General features: G+C 39.5%; 1 protein-coding gene across 1 annotated transcript in view; it reads left to right on the top strand.

The window, feature by feature from the left end:
* The window catches only part of LOC132815217 (putative Polycomb group protein ASXL3), a 305,275-nt gene that overhangs the window by 16,386 nt on the left and 266,042 nt on the right, over positions 1-22,847 (top strand). Inside the window, exon 2 of the mRNA XM_060824032.1 lies at positions 21,275-21,357. Coding sequence (XP_060680015.1) covers positions 21,275-21,357 — 83 coding nt within the window. The remainder of the gene's footprint in view (positions 1-21,274; positions 21,358-22,847) is intronic.

The following is a 22,847-nucleotide window of genomic DNA, read 5'->3' as shown; positions in this document are numbered from 1 at the left end:
GTGCTCTCCATGTCCACCTTATGGAGATCAGTCAGGATCTTATACATTTCACTGAAGTCATCCCTTATTCTTCTCAATTCTACTGGAAGCAAGCCTATTCAATCTTCTCTCAAAGATAATCTATTCCAAGTGTAAATCTCGTGTAACTCCTCCGAACAGTCTCCAAAGCATTTATATCCTTCCTTAAATAAGGAGATCAAAACTGCACATAATATTAAAGATTTGGTCTCACCGATGCCCTATACGACTAAAGCATGGCATTCCAATTTGTATCTTTTATTCCTGTCATGATAAAAGATAGCATCCCATTAGCCTTCTTAATTACTTGCTCTACCTAATTTGTTAACATTTTGTGACTCATGCAGTAGAGCACCTAAGTCCATCTACACCTCAAAATTTTGCAGTCATTCTCCATTTCAGTAATAATCTTTCTTTTATTCATCCTTACAATGTGAACAACTTCATATTATGCTCAATCTTCCAGACTTGTGCCTATTCATTCAATCTATCTGTATCCATCTCTACATTCTTATGACCTCTTTACAATATATTTTGCTCCTTATCTTTCTGTTATCTCTAAATTTAGCTACTATGTCCTTACTTCTCTCATCAGGTCGTAGACATATATTGTAAAAAGCTGAGGCCCCAGCAAAGGCTCCTGTGGGACTCCATTGAGCGCATTGTGAAAATCATTAATAAGACCTATTAATGCATTCTGTCTGTTTTTGTACAATCTTGCTAACCTTCTATCCATGCTAATGTGTTACCCCTATATCAGGCTACTGCTTTATTGAACGACCTTTAATATGGCTCTTTGTCAATGCCTTTTAGAAATCTAAGTACAGTGCACCTATTGGCTGTCCTTTTACAGCACGTTACTTATTCAACAAATTCCTATAAATTGCTTCAACATGATTGCACTTTCACAAGACAATGTTTATTCTTCCTGGTTAACATTTAGAGGAAAGTTAAGAGTAAAACACTGCTGTGGATCTGCAGTCACAAATGGGCTAGACCAGGTAGTGACAGTAGGTTTTCTCCCTTTCAATAAATTAGTAAATCAGATGTGTTTTGTGGTAATCCAATTAGTTCATGATTATTGTTCATGACACCACTGTTTACATAGAAACATAGAAGATTGGAGCAGGAGTAGGCTGTTAAACATCTTAAGCCTCACCACCATTTAATATGATCATGGCTGATCATCAAGCTCAATAACTTAACTCTACTCTCCTCCTATATTCCTTGATACCTTTTAAAAACAAAAGTTACATCTACTTCCTTGAAAACACAATGTTTTGACCTCAACTACTTTCAGTGGCAGTGAATTCCACAGGCTCAGCACTTTGTAGGTGAAGAAATTTCTCTTCATCTCAGTCCTGAAAGGTTTGCCCTTTATCCCTAAACTATGATCCCTTGTTCTGGACTCCTCCACCACCCGGAACATCCATCCTGCATCGAGCATGTCTCGTCCTATTAGAGTTTTGTAGGTTACTATAAGATACCCCCCTCATTCCTCTAAAATGAATACAATCCTCACTGACTCAATCTCTTCTCATATGTCAGTCATGACATCCTCGGAATCAATCTGGGTAAATGTTTGCTGCATTTCTCTATGGCAAGAACGTCCTATGATGAGACTAAAACTGTACACAGTGTTGCAAGGTGGCCTCACCAATTCCTTGTATAATTGTGGAAAGACATCCTTGTTCCTATACTCAAATCTATACTCACTCAGAATATCAATGTACGGTTTGCTTTCTTTACTGCCTGCTGCACCTGCGCACTTACTTTCAGGAATGAAGAACAAAGAAAATTTATAGCCCAGGAACAGGCCCTTCTGCTCTCCAAGCCTGAGCCGATCCAAATATACTGTCTAAATCTGTCGCCCAGTTCCTAAGCATCTGTATCCCTCTGCTCCCCACCTATTCATGCATCTATCCAGACAAATCTACCGTGCCTACCTCTACCACCTCCGCTGGCAATGCATTCCAGACACCCACCACCCTCTGTGTAAAGTACTTGCTGTATGTACCCCCTTTAAACTTTTCACTTCTCACCTTGAAAGTGTGACCTCTTGTTATTGAATCCTTCACCCTGGGAAAAAGCTTATCTCTATATATCCTGTCTATACCCTTCATGATTTTGTAAACCTCAAAGTATATGAGGAATTAGTACATGAAGACACCCATGTTTCTTTAAACGTTCCCCTCTCTCAATTTACAGCCATTCAAATAATAATCTGCCTTCCTATTTTTGCTACCAAAGTGAATAACCTCACATTTATCCATGTAATACTGCATCTGCCATGCATTTGCTCACCCACTTAACCAGTCAAAATTATATTTCTACATCTCTGCATCCTAACAACTCACCTTTCCACCCAGCCTTGTGCTATCTGCAAATTTTGAGATAGTACTGTTTGTTCCCTCATCTAAATCATTAATATACTATGTGAATATCTGGGGTCCCAGTATTGATCCCTATGATATCCCACTAGTCACTGCATTGCATTAAAGACCTATTATTACTACCAATTTTCTATCCATCTCAATACACTACCCCCAATCCCATGCATTTAATTTTACACATTACTGTCTTATGTGGGGCTTTGTTGAAAGCCTTCTGAAAAATCCAAGTAAGCCACTTCCACAGGCTCCCTGATGAACTCAACTAGTTACATTCCTGATTTATAAAGTATGATTTCACTTCTGTAAATCCATGCTTATTCTGTCTGATTCTGCCGCAGTTTTCTAAGTGTTTTTCTATAAAATTCTTGATATAGACTCTGGCACATCCCCCACAACTGATGTCTATAATTCCCTGTTTTCTCTCTGGCTCCCTTTTTAAATAATGGGATTACATTAGCTACTGTCCAATCTGCAGGAACTATTCCAGAGTCCAAACAATCTTGGGAGATGATCACGAGTGTACCTTGGCCGGTTGGTGTCCAATTGTAATTATACACCCTGAGAACAGCCCACCACTGAATTTAGCCTGAAGCTAGGATCAGCACTGCCTTGTACTCTTAAAGTAGGCTTGGCAGGGATTTGTGGTATGTTATTATTACAAATTTATGTCCATAAAGGTATTGGTAGACCTTCCTGATTCCAAATGTGACCCCTAAACCTACCTTCTCTACCTGGGCGTACTTATGTTCTGCATTCGTCAAAGTCATATCTCTCTAGTAGTCATCTAGTTCTAGTCAAAAATCCCAATACTAATTCCCTTGGTTTAGATTAGATTAGATCCCCTACAGTGTGGAAACAGGTCCTTCAGCCCAAGCACACACCAACCCTCCGAAGAGTAACCCACCCAGTCCCATTTCTCTTTGACTAATGCACCTAACACTACGGGCAATATAGCATGGTCAATTCACCCAGCCTGCACATCTTTGGACTGTGGGAGGAAACTGGAGTATCTGGAGGAAACCCACGCAGACACGTGGAGAATGTGCAAACTTCACACAGATAGTCGTCTGAGGCTGAAATTGAACCTGGGACCTTGGTGCTGTGAGGCAGCAGTGCTAACTACTGAGCCACAATGCCACCCACAAGTCTTGAATTGCCAAGTAAAACTGATAGCATCTCAGGTTAAAGGAGGCTTGAATTGTAATGTTCTTTATCTAAATCCCTCAACTCATAGAGTCATAGAGATGTACAGCATGGAAACAGACCCTTCAGTCCAACACGTCCATGCCGATCAGATATCCCAACCCAATCTAGTCCCACCTGCCAGTGCTCGGCCCGTATCCCTCCAAACTCTTCCTATTCATATACTCACCCAAATGTCTCTTAAATGTTGCAATTGTACCAGCCTCTACCACATCCTCTGGCAGCTCATTCCATACATGTACCACCCTCTGCGTGAAAAAGTTGCCCCTTAGGCCTCTTATATTTTTCCCCTCTCACCCTAAACCTATGCCCTCTAGTTCTGGACTCCCCAACCCCAGGGAAAAGACTTTGCCTATTTATCCTATCCATGCCCTTCATAATTCTGTAAACCTCGATAAGGTCACCCCTCAGCCTCCGACGCTCCAGTGAAAACAGCCCCAGCCTGTTCAGCCTCTCCCTGTAGCTCAGATCCTCCAACCCTGGCAACATCCTTGTAAATCTTTTCTGAACCCTTTCAAGTTTCACAACAAGTTTTCGATAGGAAGGAGACCAGAACTGCACGCAATATTCCAACAGTGGCCTAACCAATGTCCTGTACAGTCGCAACATGACCTCCCAACTCCTGTACTCAATACTCTGACCAATAAAGGAAAGCATACCAAACACCTCCTTCACTATCCTATCTATCTGCGACTCCACTTGAAAGGTTTTAGTGTCTGGTGTCTTGGGGAAAATTAGGCTTCTACTAACTGAAAAAGCTGTGGGTCCACAAGCTGTCAGGAGAATTACTCATTACTTTTCATACGGCTCGATGTTATTTGTTTGGAAAAAAATATTGTATGCTTCCCACATACTGGGCCCCGTCTTTGATGGCAGAATTGAAAGCATCCAGTTTCCCAAATAATGGCATGATGCTAGAAATGCTTACCCTAACTCAAAGATGACTGTCGTGAGCAAATTTCCTCAGTACCATGCTTTTCTCTCATCGCTATTGAAATGTTTCCATAGGGGCTGGTAACATGTCACCAAGTCACCTTTTATTTACACATGGAGAGCCCGCGATACTGATCCAGCTCCCTCAGAGCCAGCTCTCTGAGTGAATCGGATGTCTGACAGTCCTGTTCTTGTCTGTAAGCTAGGCCTCTATGATTTGACCAGGTAAATAGCCCTGACCAGGGAAATCATTCTGTGAGGTCCACCTGGCTGACCTTGTTACAATCACTACACCCCTAAGCTGAAAAAATCAGTTTCCAGATTCTTCTAGCTGAAAGCCTAATCCACTATAATGCTTAATTTTTTCTTATGTGTCATGTGTCATTGAGGTAAGGATGTTGGAAATCAAGGCTGCTCTTCTAGGAGTTATCCCAATCAAATTAGCAATTTTATTCAAGTAAGAAAATATTCCCCTATTTACCTGACCTTTTAGATCTAGGTGACCAGAAAACATGGATCAGGTTTCTAAACAAGAATTATTATTGATTACAAATAAATAGATGCTACCACAGATAGAACACAAAAATCTGCTAAGTGGGAGAGACAGTTTACTTCAGAGACAAAATTTGGTGTAGGAACCATGGGAATGGCCCTGCATGGAAAAGAGGCATGGTCAATGCAAGACCAGGTCCGGTGACCTTTCAACTTTGGATGTGATGGAACTGAACAAGGTTCTGAACTGTATGAAAGCTGTAAACTTGCAAATGGTGCCAAGTTTGAGAGCAAAATGTGCCAGGCTTCTCTTTTCTAACTATTGCGGAACCTGTGGGTTCTCAGTTTCCATCAACTGTTGAGGAAGCCTTGGAATTTGAGATGGACATGGCAGATGTTGCCGCCTCAGCGCTTTTGCCGCCCTGAAGATAAGAATGACATTCTAGGCACAATAGGTGAGCTACTGTGCATTACATTCTGCATGTATCAGAGACAGAGTTGGAGGAACCTGACCTAATACTAAGACAGCTCAGGAAAAGCTACAAAAAAAAAGAGCCAGCCTATATCCTGGGACTCTGAGAAGAAGAAATGTAGTGATTGTAATGAGGTCGGCCATGTGGATATCATAGAATATGAGTCCCTGATTGGGGTTGTTAATCTGATCCAACCAGGGAGCCCTGGCTGACATACTGCAGGAGTGTCAGACATCCTATCCACTCTGGGATGTATCTCTGAGGAAGGTGGCTTAGTGTCAAGGACTTTGCATGTGTAAATAAAGGGTGACTCGGTGATGGATTACTGGCCTCCATGGTGTTATTTCAGAAACATTTAGCCAACGTTTTATCTGCTATTTTGATTATGTGTGACAGATTCCACATCACAAAGAAGAACTCGTAACTTCTCTCAAAGTCTTGACTTTTTCTTTCTGCCTCTCCAGCAATAGTTCAAAAACAAAGTATTTAGTTTTTAATCTTATTGCTATTTACAACCTGGTTGCCATTTTCAAGTAATCAAACTTCAAAAGTATTTATTTTCACTGTGAAATCATGTGGTTGTATAGGATCTATGGAATTTAGTTCTTATTAAATATATTCAAGACAGAGATCAGTAGAGCTTTTGAAGCAAATCAGGGAAATTTGCCTCTAATAGGAAAACAGAGTTAATATTGAAGATCATTCATAAATGACAGGAAAAGGTAAGGGACCATATAGCCTACCTATTGTGCAAATGATTAAATACCTTATGAAAGCTAATACTCCAAATGTGCATTTCCTGAGGTACTGTCAAAATAACAGTTTTTGCCATTGTTCTTGCAAATTAAGAGTCTACTTACCAGTTGTCATTGTGCCACACTTCAAAAATACCCAAAATTGTAGATTTTTTTTGCAGATTTTTCTCTTTATCATGTCATTGTCATATAAATGATGATAGTCTGATTAATAATCAGTTACGTGCTTTGGATTGATTAAACCCTTGGATTAGTTTATTTGAAAGTGAATTTTAAAAGTATTATATGTTAGAAGCAACCATTACAACAAACCAACTGATTTCTGTGAGTCATTCTTGCAGTCTCACAGTAAACTAAATCACAATATTGTATGCACACATTGCATGGAGTCTTTGAAGCTGAACTCTCTTAGAGGCAAGGTACTCATCACAACCATCATGCATAATGCTGGATGCAGCCTGGTCCAATATGTAAGTAGTGTGTGTGCCATAAATGCAAAATGTCTTTGCACAGCTTACAAAGATTAGTCGGCAGTACAGCCTGAGGAGCAGCATTGAAGTGCAAAGGTGTCCTGTAAGTGACTGAGATGTGTCATCAAGGTTCTTAGAGGCTGGCACTTATATGATGCCAATGTCCATAGGTTTGGTTTGGTCTGGTCATGGAATGTACTTGGTGTCCAATATGGAGGTCCTTTGAATCAAGTGGTGAGCTGAATTCACCAGGAGCATACAGTGATCTGCATCTCAACATCAACTTTGTTAGATTAGATTAGATTTAAGTTAGGATAGTTAGACCAGTCTAGATTGGACTAGTTTAGATTTTATTGTCGCATGTACTGGATACATGTACAAGATTATAGGAGTATGGTGAAAGATGGTATAGAGTCGCCACTCTCCATGCCATCTTAGAAGAGAGTCATAGAGATGTACAGCACGGAAACAGACCCTTCGGTCCAACTAATCCACGCCGACCAGATATTCTAATTAATCTAGACCCAATTGCCAGCACTTGGACCATATCCCTCTAAACCCTACCTATTCATTAACCCATCCAGATGCCTTTTAAATGTTGTAATTGTACCAATCTCCACCACTTCCTCTGGCAGCTCATTCCATACACACTCCAGCCTCTGCGAGAAAAAGCTGCCCTTTAGGTCCTTTTGAATTTTTCCCCCTCACCCTAAACTTATGCCGTCTAGTTCTGGACTCTCCACCTCAAGGACAAACATTGTCTATTTACCCTATCCATGCCCCTTATGATTTTATGAACTTCTATAAGTTCATCCCTCAGCCTCTGACACTCCAAGGAAAGCAGCCCCAGCCTGTTCATTCCGTATAGCTCAAATCCTCCAACCCTGGCAACATCCTTGTAAATCTTTTCTGAACCCTTCCAAATTTCACAACATCCTTCCAATAGTAAAGAGACCAGAATCAGTTATAATTAGAAATCACAACTGAAATTAAAGAAACCATAAAAAAGGAAAAGAAAATATCCAGATCACCCTCCCTGCCATGAATTTTCAGTTGGGTTCATTGACACTGCTTGCTCTGGACCCACTAACGTTGAAATCGCCACACTCCGGCACAATCACTTGCCACTGGGCCCACCTTGCTGACGATGCTGCCATCTTGAAATCAATTGAAGTATCAGAGTCCACAACTTTCCTGAACCAATTCAAGAGTGTAGCCCTTAGATGCAATGCTGATATAAGGCTGCTGTCAATGCCAGTGCTGCCACCACAACAAGTCTTGCACTGGGCCCACCAATGAAGAAGTAGGGAGCAGACTGTTACTGAGGTGAGTTGGGTCATTAACAAGAGCTTAACAAGCACTAATGCATTTTCATTGGCAACTTTCTATTGTCTGGTGAGAAACTTGCCACACCACTTAACAAAAGCATAAATGGTGGAATGAGGTGCTCCCAGCATTGAGGCAGGTCTCACTTGTCCAATTCTGTTAGAAACCTCACAATAGTTTACATCACTCAGACCACTGTAAGATACTAAACTAGCTTGTTCACAACCTGGTTTCATATTTGACCCTGAGATGACTTTTCAACCAAACTATGGTTCCCAGTTAATAAACATCTTGATCCTAAAATTCTCATCCATATTTTCAAATACCTCCACAGCCTCATTCCTCCTGACTCTGGAATCTTCTCCTAGCTCACAACCCACAAAGGTATCTGAAGCCCTTCCATTCTGGCCTTTTGAATATCCCTGATTTTAAACACTCTTGTGTTAGTGCTTGTACCTGAATTTGGCAAAGTCATTGGCTCTGAAGTTATCTCCCTAATCATTGAAAAGGTTGATTGCAAAATATCTAAATTTCTCTGCCTTTCTACTTCTCTGTCCTCCTTCAAGACACTCCTTAAAGAATATCTCTTGACCACATTTGTGGTCCTGTTACCTAATATTGTCCAGTTTGGCTTAGTATCATATTTTGTCTTATAATGTGTCTGTGAGGAATTTCTCTCATTAAAAATATATTAATACAATTGTCATTGTAAATACAGTACCTTTGCATCCTTCCATCTATTTCAATACTAAATCTCAATGAGATACTAATATAATAAACCTTCTGGAGAAGTAGTATAACTTGCACACCAAATCTAATTCTGCAGTTAACTACTTAGATGTGGTTATCGGAAGTTACTGTTTGATTTATTCTTTAATAGCAATTGCTAACAGGTCGCATTCCAATTGTATTTACCTCAAAATCTAGACCTCAATTCTTCTTCTGCCCACTGTCTTCTCTCCAGATCAGAAAGCCGGATGATATGTCAGACTGTAGTTGAAAAAATCTTGAATGTTTTTTGACATTGGCAATTTTTCTGGTTAGTTAGCATATTTATCAATCTGGGAGGTCACAATTAAGCTGAATACAGTGGTAACCCAGTAAACTTCTGTGTAATTTTTAGCAGCACTCATTGGATATCAGTCTTAACATATGAAATCTGATTTTATTTTAACATGGAAAGCTGAGGCCATATCAGGTACTTCAATCTTTACCTTGCCTGAAGTTGGCTGTTCAGAAATTGAACTGGGACTTAGTATAGGGTTTTTAAGTTCAGCTGTAGTCAGGCACAGAGATGGTTGAGTGTACACCTTGTACGCCAGTTCTCACTTTCTTCCCTGCAGGCCATCTTCCTAGGATCGAATGATAGGAGCAAGGAGGTGAACTGGAGCTTTACAGTCAATGTCCAGGTTCTTACAGGCCATGAGGGACAGTTGGCTGGATGTGACCTCTTGCATCAGAGAGGGTGGTAAAGGATATATACGGGAGGTAGTGAGCAGCCTTTTAGCTGAGTTTATAGGCTTTCTGTCCATATTCAAATTTGGGCACCTCCTGTCTCACTTCTGTGGCCAAGGCATTTGCTGGTACTTTCAAACTTGAAAGCCTGCTATTAGCTTTCAGCATGGAGAGCCCTTAAATTTCCTTTAAATAACATATCTGGACCATCTATGAAACATATGTATAGCAAAGAAGCCTATGTGAAGAGCCATAGTGCAATGCATAATCACAGCCAAAATGAATAGATGAAAATTTGAGAAGGCTCTGCGCAAGAAATTACTAGTAGAAATAGCAGAGTTACAGGTAACCACAAAACAAACATGTAAGAAGGAGAAATAGAAGTTTGGAGATTTCAAGTATTCCAGAGTAGGAAAGAGGCAGATGTAATAGTCAGGTGGTATCTGATCACGGCAATTCGTTATAGTTTCTGGATTCAGTTGTTGGTTTTGTAATCAAGATGGTGTCAGAGAATGGCAACCTTGTACACCTATAATTTCACTGTACCCATGTATTCCTGTATTTCAGTATACGTAGCATTCAAATCTATTTCTAAGGCTTGTGAATGCTAGTTATCCAAGAATTTCTTCTGACACTTCATTATGCAACAGTTTTTGGTGTCAGCATGAGTTGAAACCTCAAAGAGGGCAATGTTGTTTTACGTGGCATACTTAATGTAAAAAAAAGCCTCAATGTGCTTTTATAAAGAACATTATCAATAAGATATATTTGTTGCTTCCTTTGATTGCAAGCCATGTGAAATAACTCACAAAGGGTGATACCCCGTTACCAAGTCACCCTTTATTTTCCTATGGAAAGTCCTTGATGCTGATCCAGCTCCTTCAGAGCCAGCTCTCAGAGTGTCAGGATATCTGACACTCCTTTCCTTATCTCTCAGTCAGGGCTCCCTTATTTGATCCAGTCAGGGAACTCATAATCAAGTATGTCCACCTGACTGATCTCATTACAATCAGGAAAAAGTGAGGAAACCAGATGCTGGAGATCAGAGTCAAAAGTGTAGCACTGGAAAAGCACAGCAGGTCAGGCAGCATTTGAGGAGCAGGAGAGTCAACATTTTGAGCATAAGCCCTTCATCAGGAATGCTGTCCTGATGAAGGGTTTATGCTCAAAACGTTGACTCTCCTGTTCCTCAGATGCTGCCTGACCTGTTGTGCTTTTTTAGTGCCACACTTCTGACTCATTATACTTGCTATATCCCCATTACCACCAGCCCCTGAGACAGAGGATGTAGGCCCATTCTTTTTCTTGTAGGTCCTTCTGGAACGTTTTAACACCAAGATTCCTCCAACTCTGCCTTTGATATGAGCAGCGTGTAACACACGGTCTCTGGCCTCTTACACCCAGAGCATCTCAGAAGAAATTTGTTCTCTTCTTCAGGCAGCTAATACGTCAAGGTGGTGACATCTGGCATGTTCATCTCCAATTCCATGGTCTCCAATGCTGAATGGAGAGGGAGAACGCTCTGACTGTTCTGAGGAGCTGAACATGTTTTGTTCCAGCCCTGTTTGTGAGCTTACAGCTTTCAGGACTGTTGCACCTACCCAAACTTTACCCTGAACATGCGTTTACCAAGTCTCTTACCTGTGCAGGGCCATTTCTGGGATTCTGACATCGTGGTTTACCCCCTGAAGGGAATGGCAGAATCTTGTGTCCAGTTTGGCATTCTTGAAGACATTTTCTTTACTCAGCGAGTTGTGAGTTCATGGAATGCCCTGCCAGTAGCAGTGGTGGACTCTCCCTTTTTATGGGCATTTAGACGGGCATTGGATAGGCATATGGAGGATAGTGGGCTAGTGTAGGTTGGGTGGGCTTGGGACTGCGCAACATCGAGGGCCAAAGGGTCTGTACTGCACTGTATTGTTCTATGTTCTATTCTCCCTCCCTCCATTCCCACATCCCCCCCCCCCCCCACCACCTCCAGGAAGATGTGGTTTAACCTAGTGCAGAGTCTTCTCCCCATTAGTATGGAGCTATCCCTGCAGTTTCATGAGGGGTAGTCCTAAAGTCAACTAGAAACCGGGACTGTTTTGTATCTAGTGAAGCTGTAGGTTATTTCTTTAAGCCTACCTTCAAAGTTTGGACTGCACTTTCTGCCAGACCATCGGATGATGAATGGTATAGAGCTGTCCTTGTAAATCGAATGCCATTTGACTTCAGAAAATACATAAATCCCTTGCTGGTAACTTACAGCCCATTATCTGCTTCTGGTAATCTGTGCATGGCAAAAGATGCATGCAGGTTTTTTTATTGTCATCCCTGTGTTTGATGAACAAATTCTATGCATGTCCAACTTTGAGTGGGCACCCACATGACAAGAACATTGAGCCTATGAAAGAACCTACATCATCACTGTAAAACTGAATCCAGGGTTTACCTGGCCATTCCTACGAATGTGAGGATGCTTGCTGGCTGTAATTTTTGTCCTCGTTGGCATAATTCCTTTTGCCAACATCTTCATTGTGGAAACTCCTGAATGACCCTGTTGGAGCCTGCCATCCTCTACTGTAATCTGGTCTCTTTGGGTCCAAAAGGTTTTCAATTCTGGTTGTGACTGCCCTTTGGGTTTCACCCATCACTACCAGGTGTTTCAGTTTTGTCAGGACTGGATCTTCCTGCATCCAGAGTCTGATATTGTCAGTTATGACTGGAAGTGCGTATAGAAAATTTAAAACCATTATGGATTCTTCCAGTCATGATGCCAGCTGGGGTCAGCTCAATGCATCCATATTCGTTACTTGGCCTCCTGGATGGTGTTCCAACTTGTAACTATATGCACTTAGTATTAGAGCCCACCACTGAATTCAGCCTGAAGCTATGGGTGGCACTGTCTTATCCATTTTAAGTAGACCTAGCAGGGGTCTGTAGTCCATAGTTGTTTCAAATTTATGTTCGTAAAGATATTGGTGGAATTTCCTAATTACCAATATGACTGCCAAGCCTTCCTTCTCTATCTATTTATTCTCGTCATTAGCCAAAGTCTTGGATTCAATCACTATTGGGCATTCCGCACCGTTGGGCCACCTTTCAGCTCATATTACCCCAGAGTTGTATCACATGTCAATACAGGATCTCGCTTGGGATCACAATGTGTCAACATCTTCGAGGATGGTAGTTGTTTCTTCACTTCCCTGAAAACTATGCAGCGTGACCGTTTCCAAGGCTGACCCTTTTTTAAGAGTTGAAGTAATAGTGCCAGGATGGACGTCAGGTATGAACTTACTGTAATAATTCATCAACCCAAGGAAATACCTCAGCTCTAGTACAAATATGGGAGCCAGGGCACCTTGATCGGCCTCACTTTATCTACCGGGTGAAGCCTGGTATTATCAACTCTAGCCCATGCAGATCACATTTTTATTTTCTAAGGCATATGTCAGTCTAGGAGAAACATCTAAAGACTATATCTATGTTCTCTAAGTGATCCTTATTGATCTTCCCTGTTATCAGCATGCCATTTAGATGAACGGCAACCTGGGGCTAGCTCTTGTGAAATGTTCTCCATCGTCTACTGAAAACTTGCACAAGCTGATGATATTCCAAATGGGAGTTTCATACATTTGTAGAAATCCTTATGAGTGTTAATTGTAACATAGTTGTGGAAATCCTCATCTAATCACAATTGCAAGTATGCATGGCTCATGCCCAGATGTATGAAGGACACCACCACCCCAATCCCCCCCATCACCATCACCCCAGAAGCTTTGCATATAAATCATCTAAGCAAGGGATTAAGTTTTATCCAGCTACAAAAATTGGTTAACCATTTATTTAAAATTCCCAGAAAGACAAACCATCTTGTCTTCACAATCAGTATGACAGATGCTGTCCAGTCTGAAAATTGGACTGGTTTGATGATTCCTTCACTTTGCAATCTTCTGGGTTCTGTCTCTAGTTTTGCCTATTAGACAAATGGTGTTGGGCAGATGTTGAAGAATGGTGGAATTGTTTCCTGATCAACATGCAAGGCAGCTTTGGCTCCTTTGATAATCCCTAGGCCTTCCTGAAAATCGTTTTCTATTTGAAAAATGTCAGTCTAAGTGAATCTTTTTCAATTCCGCACCATCAAATTTGGACCTGAGTTTTTATTGCGAGCAGTGGTAACTTAACCAGTTGCTTCTCATAAGTAACGGGAACCAAAGTTGTATCCTTCATCTGTAAAGGTTTCCCGGTGTAGTTTCTCAGTCTAGCCAAAGTCTTGCAAAAACGTAAGGATTAAATTCCACAGCAAATTTTGTTAAAGACTGGTTCTCCGATCACTGAAACAGCTGCAGTGGTATCGGCTGCCTTTCCAACTGGGTGACCATTTAACCAGACCTTAGTTTTGACTGGTTCTGATTTGGATGTTGCTAAGGAATTTAATTGTTCCAGATAGACTTTCAGGGTACGCACTCTTCTGGATACCTTATTCAGTTCTCTTCCTCAATTCAGGCCTAGTGGGACTGATTTTCTGTTTTGAATCCGCATACTGAAAGCAACTACAGTGGCTTGCTGGCCCAGATCCTGAAGAAACTTTTAACTGTTTGGCTGAGGCTTGGTTTTGTTTTGGAGTTTTGCTGTGGGCTGACCTAGAATCCCTCTGTTCAGGTTATGTCCTGATGGAAGCAATGCAATTTCCTTCACCGAAGTGGTGTTCACAAGGTCAGTAGGCGGGGTGAGGATGTCCACTTCCTTGGAACACCCTACAACTCATATGCTCTACTTACTGCATTTTTCAATGGTAATACCATTTGTACAGTCGATTTGAAGTCCAGTTGGGCTTCAGGTACCAGGTGCTTTTTCATGGTTACGTTCATTAATCCCACATAATCAGTCTCTCAGCATCTCATTAAGAGTTAAAACAAAGTCACATGCCTCTGCCAGTCATCTTAACCTAGTCAAAAATCCCGATATGGAATTCCTCTAATTCTTAAATTGCCAAGTAAAGCCAATAGTGTCTCAGAATTAGAGGAGGCGTAGGGTTGTAATATTCGTTAACTAAATCCGTCAACTCTTGAAAGGTTTTAGTATCTGGTGCCTCAAGGAAAGTTAGGCTCTGAATAACCGAAAAAGCTGCGGGTCCATAAACTCTCAGGGGAATTACTGAAAGCTTGATCAAAGAAGTTAGGTTTTTAGGAGCTTCTTACAAAGGAAGTGGGAGACTGAGATGTTTAAACAATGAATTTCAGAGCTTAATGGCTAGACAGCATGACAGATGAGAAGTTAAAGGAGACCAAAGTTAAATCATTTGTCAACTCCAGATTATGAGAAAGAGCATGGGAGAGAAAAGAATACCCATTGAAAGTTATTCTGTAGCTTTGATTACAAAGATGGGAATGGAATTAAACTCGGGAAACTCCATCAACCTGGACAACAATGAAGAGGCATTGGTAGAAGATGGTGTGGTCTAGTGTATTGAAAGCTGTAGGCCGTTAAGGAAGTTAAGAATAGTTCAACACAATCACATCACAAAGCATGTCACCTGTGACTTTAAAGGGCAATTTCAGTACTGTAGCAAGATAGGATTCAAACATGCAATTAGGGATAATATGGGCATAGTTATGGGAAACAACAACACACTCAAGGAAAACAGGAATATTGGCAACGAAGCAGTTGTGATGCAAGCAGGCTTGTGATATATCACCCAATGTTTCAATAAAGAATGTTAGCAGTTCCAAAAATAATAAAAGGATAAATTTAAAAGCTTTGGGCTGATATACCACACACTGTCATACTGCTCAGAACTGAGGGGCCTCATAGATGGTAAATGGAGTATAATGTGAGTAAATTTAAAACTGTCCATTTTAACAGCAAAATTACAAAGTAAGCATACTGTCTAAACAGTGAGAGATTGCAGAGCTCTGAGATGCAGAGGAATCTGCCTGTCCTAGGGTATAAATCACAGTTTTCAACACTGCACAATGAGGAACAATGAAAATAAATTATCAAAGAACATAAAACAAAGTAATGTAATGTCCATGAGATAAGAAGGGTGATCATAAATTGTTTCAAAACCTATACTTTCTTATTTAAATTTTAAAATAAAATTTTCTGAATTAAAACAATGCCACTGGTGATCGCATATTCAAATTGACTATATTTTCTGGAAAAGTTGCATCATGGGTTATCAAGACCTAAGAAAAAGCAAACCAAACAGTAGGCTTTGTTTTTAGAGGAATTGAATGGAAAAGTATGGAAGTTACGCCAAACCTTGGTTAGACGATGTTTAGAGTGATCTGTAATTCCTGGCCACTATATTACTATGAGGATGTTAATGCACTAGAGCTGGTGCAGAGAAAAATTACAAGGATGCGTGGCGGTAACTGTCAGAAAACAATAGAGACTGGATCCCCTCTACCTTAAATGGTAGGCATAGGGTTGACGAAACAGAAAGCGATACTTTAAAGTATCAAATGTTTGATAGAGTGGATGCAGCAAGAATGTTTCTTCTTTTGCAGGAAAACTAGAGACAATTAATTATCAAGAAATCCATTCAGAAATTTAGAGGAAAGATTTAACAAAATGTAGTGGGAATGTGGAACTCATTGCCACAGGCAGTTGTCAGAACAAACAGTATAAAAGGGAAGCTAGATAAGCACTTAAAGGAGAATGAAGTATAGGTAGGATGGTAAATTTAGATGTGCAAAGATGTGAGGAAGGTCAAGTGGAGCATAAACATCTGCATAGTCTGTAGGGACAAATGGCCTGTTTTTGTACTGAATATCCTATATTTACCTGTGTGAATGCAAGTTGCTGTTGCAATAATTATACAGAGAAAAGGAAGCAAAATACTGTTTTGATATGTCTCATATTTTGAGTTTTCAGCAGCCCAACATTCACATTTGTATAGACTCTATATATCCCCAAATATGATTTTATGATACATATATTTCCTCTCTCACTTCTGCTAATGTGACTGAATGTCTTTGACATTTACTCAGCATTATCATGACAGACATCATTATCTTTATTTGCCACATTCACTCATTCAATTTTTACTTGTGCTTTATTATTTTCAATGAATATTCATGTTAGAATTTTCTCGAAAACAAAGCATCTGCATCTGTTTTGACCATCACTCTTGAATAAAGATTTTTGTTTTTGTATTGCTAATTTAGCCCATTTTTTCCTGTTTCACTTTGCCATATTTATGTACTAGATCTCAAGCTAAATTGGTAGACTTTATTAGTTTTATCTCTTCCCCCATCACATAGTTCCAAGGACCATGCATGGTTGACAGACAGATACTATAGAAGATAAACTCTTAGTAACATTACCTTTTAGCAGTCTTTTAGCCAGTTTAAACTAATACACATTGGTCTCTCTGAAAAAGCTCTTGGCCTCTCCATAAGAGTACAGCTTGGATCAGCACTTGAGTATTCAGGAGTTGTATCGCTTTATGAAAGGGATTATTCTGCTACATCAGCCATATGCATCGAAGCATGAAGACTCCTTGCCTGTGTACAAATTGTATTCTTGAATGAGAACTCAGTTTGCTTAAGTTCAGTTGCGTATGTAGCAGTAACAGAAATTCTATCTGTGAATGGTAAAATCACTTTAGTTTGCGCAGGAAAACACAAAATTCAATAGACTGGTATACTGAAATCTTGAAGTTAGTGTTATTATTTTGACTTTATAATCCAACACATGGAACTCATATTTGGCAAAGCCATGTTCAAAACATATCATTGCACATTTCTGAGAGTCCTGAGCCTTTGGAATTCACCTCCCCATACAATGGCAGAGGAAAATTTAAAGAATACTTTGAGAGTGGAGGAAGATAGTTTCTTGAACAACAAGGGAGTCAATGATTAACAGCGGTAGCAGCATGTTACTGAATGTTGTAACAGACTCAAGAGGCTACATTCATTTAATTCTGGAAAGGTATGTAGCAGGTAAGAAATTTGGACAGAGTATATAAAACAAAACACTAAAGAACTACTGAAAGATTATTAAGGATTGAAAAAATGTGTGTATGAGAAAAAGGTAACCAAAACATAAATAACAGATAGAAAATAACAAAATAACTGCTGGTCCTACAGAAAGTGAGTCTGGGGAATTAGTAATGGAGGATAAAGATATAGCAGATGAAGTGCACAGATATTTTTTGGCAGTCTTTATGTGAGAGGATACAAGTAATCTCCTTGAAATACCTATAAATTAGAAATTGAAAGAGAGAGGAACTCAAGTTTCCTACAATTATCAGGAAAGTAGTAATTGATTAATTGTTGGAACTGTAATGTAAAGTCCCTAGGTCCTCTAGTGTCTTAAAAGAAGTAGCCAGTGAAATAGTTGAAGCATTGGTTTCAATTTTCCAAAACTCATTACATTCAAGGAATGTCCCTTTAGATTAAAAACAAAATGGCTCACATAACACCTTTATTCAAAAAGGAAGGAAGGCATTAAGCAGGAAGGTACCGGCCAATTCACTTAGTATCTGTTATTGGGAATATTTTAGAAATTATTATGGAAGATGTTACAATAGGGCAGTTGGATTAGTTGAAGATAATAAGCCGGAGCTAACATGGTTTTGCCAAATGGAAATCATGGTTAACTACTTTATTGGAATTCTTTGAATGCAAAGGCTAGGATGTCACAGATAGGATTAAATTAGGTTGGTGCAGACTTGGTGAGCCAAATGGGCATGTTCCTGTGCTAAATTGTTCTTTGTTCTATAATATGCTTCATATATATAAGGCATCAGTGAGACCACATCTGTAGTACTGTACTGGTCACTATACTTAGGGAAGTATGTTAGTCTGTTAGAAATAATTCAGAGCAGGTTTACTAGACTAATACCTGGAATGAGCAGATTGTGTTACAAGGAAAGGTTAGACAGGCTAGGTTTGTATCCTGTGGAGTTTAGAAAGTCAGAAGTGATGTAATGAAAACAAAAAAGATCCCAGGGGAGGGCAGGGGCGTGGAGAGGATCTTGATTGAGTGGATGTAGAAAGATATTTTCTCTTGTGGGAGAATCTAAATGTTGAGGTCATAGTTTAAAAATAAGAGTCATCCATTTAAACAGAGATGATGAAAGAGTATCTCATAAGGTTGTGTCTCTTTGGATTTCTCTTCCTCTAAAGACAGTGGATGCTGAATTTTTAAATACTTTTAAGGCAAAGATAGATAGATTCTTGATCACCAAGAAGGAAAGATTATTGGGGAGATGCAAGAAATGGATTTGAGGTTAAAATCAGAGCAGCCATGATCTTATCGAATGGCAGAATAAGCTCAAAGGGCCAGGAAGCCCACAGTTGTTCTTACATCTGCACGTAATTGTTGAAAAATGGGAGCCTCAAGTGGCTGAGATGCTGGAAACAGAGACGAAGCTGGTCTGTAACAATTCAAGAAGGCAGCCCACCAAAAAAGGAAAATATTCCCATAGAAGTGAATCCTGAAACAATTGAAAGTGAGGGAAGGCATATCATAATGAATAAGAGGAAAATTTAAGTGGTGTCAGGATGAAGCAGGACAATGCACCAGACTCCAATCGAACACATCAAAGCATCCTAAGGTGAACATTATGGGGTCTCAAGAAATTCTATTTCAGGGGTCTATGTAAATGAATGTCCATCAAAAAGATAGATGAGTGAGTGCTAGTTTGGGTAATAGACTATTTAAGTAACATTCTTGATGATAATTTTTTTGTGATCTTTAGGAATGGGGTCACTTTGTTTTCAGAAAAGAGAAATTAGATTTCTAAGGGCTGGTTGTGGTTGACCAAACTAATTATTTAAAAGAGATAAATTACATCATAGATAGGTAATTCATTGAGTGCACATGAAATTGGGAAAGCCTTTGACCAGGAAGCACATGGACAATTATTGCAAAATAAAGAATTCAAATAACAGAAGGGTAAAAAAGAGTAAGAATTAAAGATAGTTTTGTAGAATGGTTTGAAGTAGGTTAAGGCGCTGTTTTGTGTAAACTGTCACTTGACCACTGTTAGAAGTTCTATCACATGGTTTTAGAAGAGAAATTCTAGCCTATCCCTTGGACCAATGAAAGTTAAAGTTTTATTTTAAAGTTATAATAGAAATAGTAACACAACTATACTCAATTATTTCAATTCTCAATGAAGTTGCTGTAAGGCTTTCCTCAGGCCAAGAGCATTTGATGTACTACTCATTCTAAGTAGTAGAAGTTGCAGGTTTGTCAAAACAGCCTTGCAAAGTTGCAATAGTGCAATTTGTTAGAGAGTCAAGAGGTGAATTACGTGCCACAGAATTTCCAGTCTCTGAACCATTCATAGGCACAACATTAACGAGACCGATTCAATAAATATTTTGGTCACTGGTAGCCTGCAGAATGCTGAAGATGGGGAATTCAAAAATAGTAATGCCATTGAATGTCAACTAGGGTTGGTTAGATTCTCTCGAAGTCATTGCTGCCACTGTGTGTAACAAATGTTGCTTTCTACAAAACAGCCCAAGGGTGAATGTTTTGAATGATGTTGCATGTGGACATGTGCTGCTTCAGTAGAAAGTGAGGACTTCAGATGCTGGAGATCAGAGTTGAGAGTGTGGTGCTGGAAAAGCGCTTCAGATCAAGAATCCTGATGAAGGGCTTATGCCTGAAATGTTGATTCTCCTGCTCCTTGGATGCTGCCTGACCTGATGAGCTGCTTCAGTGCCTGATAAGTAGCAAATAATATTGAGTACTGTGCAAGCATCCCCACTTCTGACTTCATTGATGGAGCCACTGAAGATGGTTTGGCCCATGACGTTATCCTGAGGAACCCCTGCAGCTATGTAGTGGAACTGAGATGATTGGGCTCCAATTTCTGCTAGGTAGGATTCCCAAGTGGAGAAATATCTCCCGATTTGCACTAATTTCAGTTCTGCTAGGCTATTTGATGCCTCATTCAGTCGAATACTGCTTTGACAGCAAGGATAGTCACTCTTACCTCATCTCTTCAATTCAGTTCTTTTGCCCTTGTTTTCACCAAGACTATAATGAAGTCCAGAGTTGAGTGGCCCTGTCAAAACTTAAACTGAATGTCAGCAAGCAAGTTATTGCTGTATAGGTGGCACTTGATAGCAATGTTGAAGATACTTTCCATCAACTTGTTGCTGATTCAGAGTAGGCTGATGGGATGATAAATGGCTGTTTTGGATTTGTCATGGTTTTCGTGAACTGGACATAACTGAGCATTTGCTACATTGCCAGGTAAACGCCAGTGTTGTAGCTGTACCAGTAGAACAAGTGGCACTGTTTGGCTAGGGGTCAAATCATTGAAAAGTCTTCAGTATTACTGTTAAAATACTGTCAGGACACACATCGTTTCGTCTATCCAATGGCTTCAGTCATTTCTTGATAGTATGTAAAGTGAATTGAACTGGCTGAAATTCATTTGAGATTGTAGGAATATCTAGATGATGTAACTGCTTGAAAAAAGAATAACAAAATAAATAATTGCTATTTTTGGAACACACCACATCCTAGTTGTGCAATGTACTTGAACTGGGAATTCTCATATTTCTTACAATGAATTGATTGTTATTTTGACTGATAAGTAATAGAGTGAAGCAATATACTACTTTTAATAAAGACCATATTTAGTGTCATTTTTAATGACATTCCTTCTCTATCTAATTTAGAACAAGTTAATGTATCTTTGCAATTGTGAAAATAGACTTTTTTTTCTATCAATGTAAATCTCAGAAAACTGGTCTTCTTTCTTTGATCTCTTGTTGTTTGTATGCATTTATTTCTGCTAGGTCTTGGAAAAACATCCTAACACGCCAATGACACCAAAGCAGATATTACAAGTCATTCAGAAAGAGGGATTGAAAGAAATGAGGTCAGTAAGTATCAACACAATTCCGTTTGGGACACCTAATTCTGGATTTTGTTATTTAAATTTATTTTAACTTCGTAGGGATTTTTAGTCAAGTTTTTAAAATCACTTTACTTGTGAATCTGTTCTTGTGAATCAGTTCAGACTACAAGTTCAGATTTTTTCATGATATAGATAGGGCACCAAATGCCCTATCTATATTAATACCTGTCTCTGTCGATAATTCCAGCTTCTGCCTTGTTCTACTAGATTATCGTCAGCGATCATACACTTGTTAGAACAAAGTTAAATGTATAATATATTATAAGTAAGAACAAAAGCAGGCAAAAAATGCAAGGGTGAGAAGAAAAAGGCTGCTGATTAGATGGAAATCAGGACATGACTGACAAAGGGTTGATTGTACAAGATAAAAATGGCTGATAATGAGACAAGAGGGTCTTGAGGTGCAGGACTCTGCACACTGTGACATAGAGGCTTCACAAGCAGATCAATATTGTGCTTCCATAAGTTGCTTTGAGGTGCATCACACTGTTCAAATGTACACTGCACAACAAAGTTTTTCATGCAACATCATGGGAGTGAAAGTCTGCTAATAAGCCAACATGATAGCTCCAACCACCAATGAAATGACACCATTGCACATAATATATCCGTGAATAATTACAGTTCACTGTGTGAATGTGGAGCTGAAAAATGTTATCTGCCAACTCTAGCTACAGAATGTGTATCTGAACTGAAATAGTCATGTGAAACTTCCAAATGTGTTTATCTGATTAAATTTGCTTAGTTGGCCTACAAATTAGGAGCAGAAGTATACTATTTAATCCATTGAGCCTACTCTGTTATGGAAAAAGATCATGGTTGATCTGCCTATGTTTTAAGTTCCCACCTACTTCCAATAACATTTACTAAGATTATAATTAGTGTACATAAATGATTCCCAGCCTTTTCAGTCTCAAGGCACACTTCAATCAGACAAATAATTTCACAACACAATCACTTTTTCAATTGAATTGATTGTTAAATGTCACACTTACTTGAATTTACTATGGTTATGGACTTAGTGGAGAGGCTTGCAACCAAGTGTAAACAACAAACTAAACAAGGTTCAAAAACATTAATGTTTCAAATTCATCAGCAAGAATACAACTGCCATAGAATTAGAGTTAGCGCTAGGATCAGGTCTTTAAATGCAGACACAAGCACATTTTAAAAACCTGCTCAACTATTTCTAACTATTCATGAACAATGGATCAGAGCAAAACACAACATAAAATAAACTGCAATTTACTAGATTAGTGGGAAACCTGGGCATGCCAAGTTTGCACAGAATGTTTTGATCCACAGAGGAATTGATGAGCGGGTCACTTATTGATCTTGCTCCACTGGTAAGCTCTCTCTAGAGTACACAGAGTTATTTTATTGTAAACGGCAAGAGTGCAGCAAAAGCATGGTCTGACACTGTCGGTTATTTATATTCCACAGTCAGCCAA

Source organism: Hemiscyllium ocellatum, chromosome 4, assembly GCF_020745735.1.
Source record: "Hemiscyllium ocellatum isolate sHemOce1 chromosome 4, sHemOce1.pat.X.cur, whole genome shotgun sequence".
NCBI classification, from domain to species: Eukaryota; Metazoa; Chordata; class Chondrichthyes; order Orectolobiformes; family Hemiscylliidae; genus Hemiscyllium; species Hemiscyllium ocellatum.
Note: the sequence above shows the minus strand (reverse complement) of the source record. Positions and strands in the feature narration are given on the sequence as shown.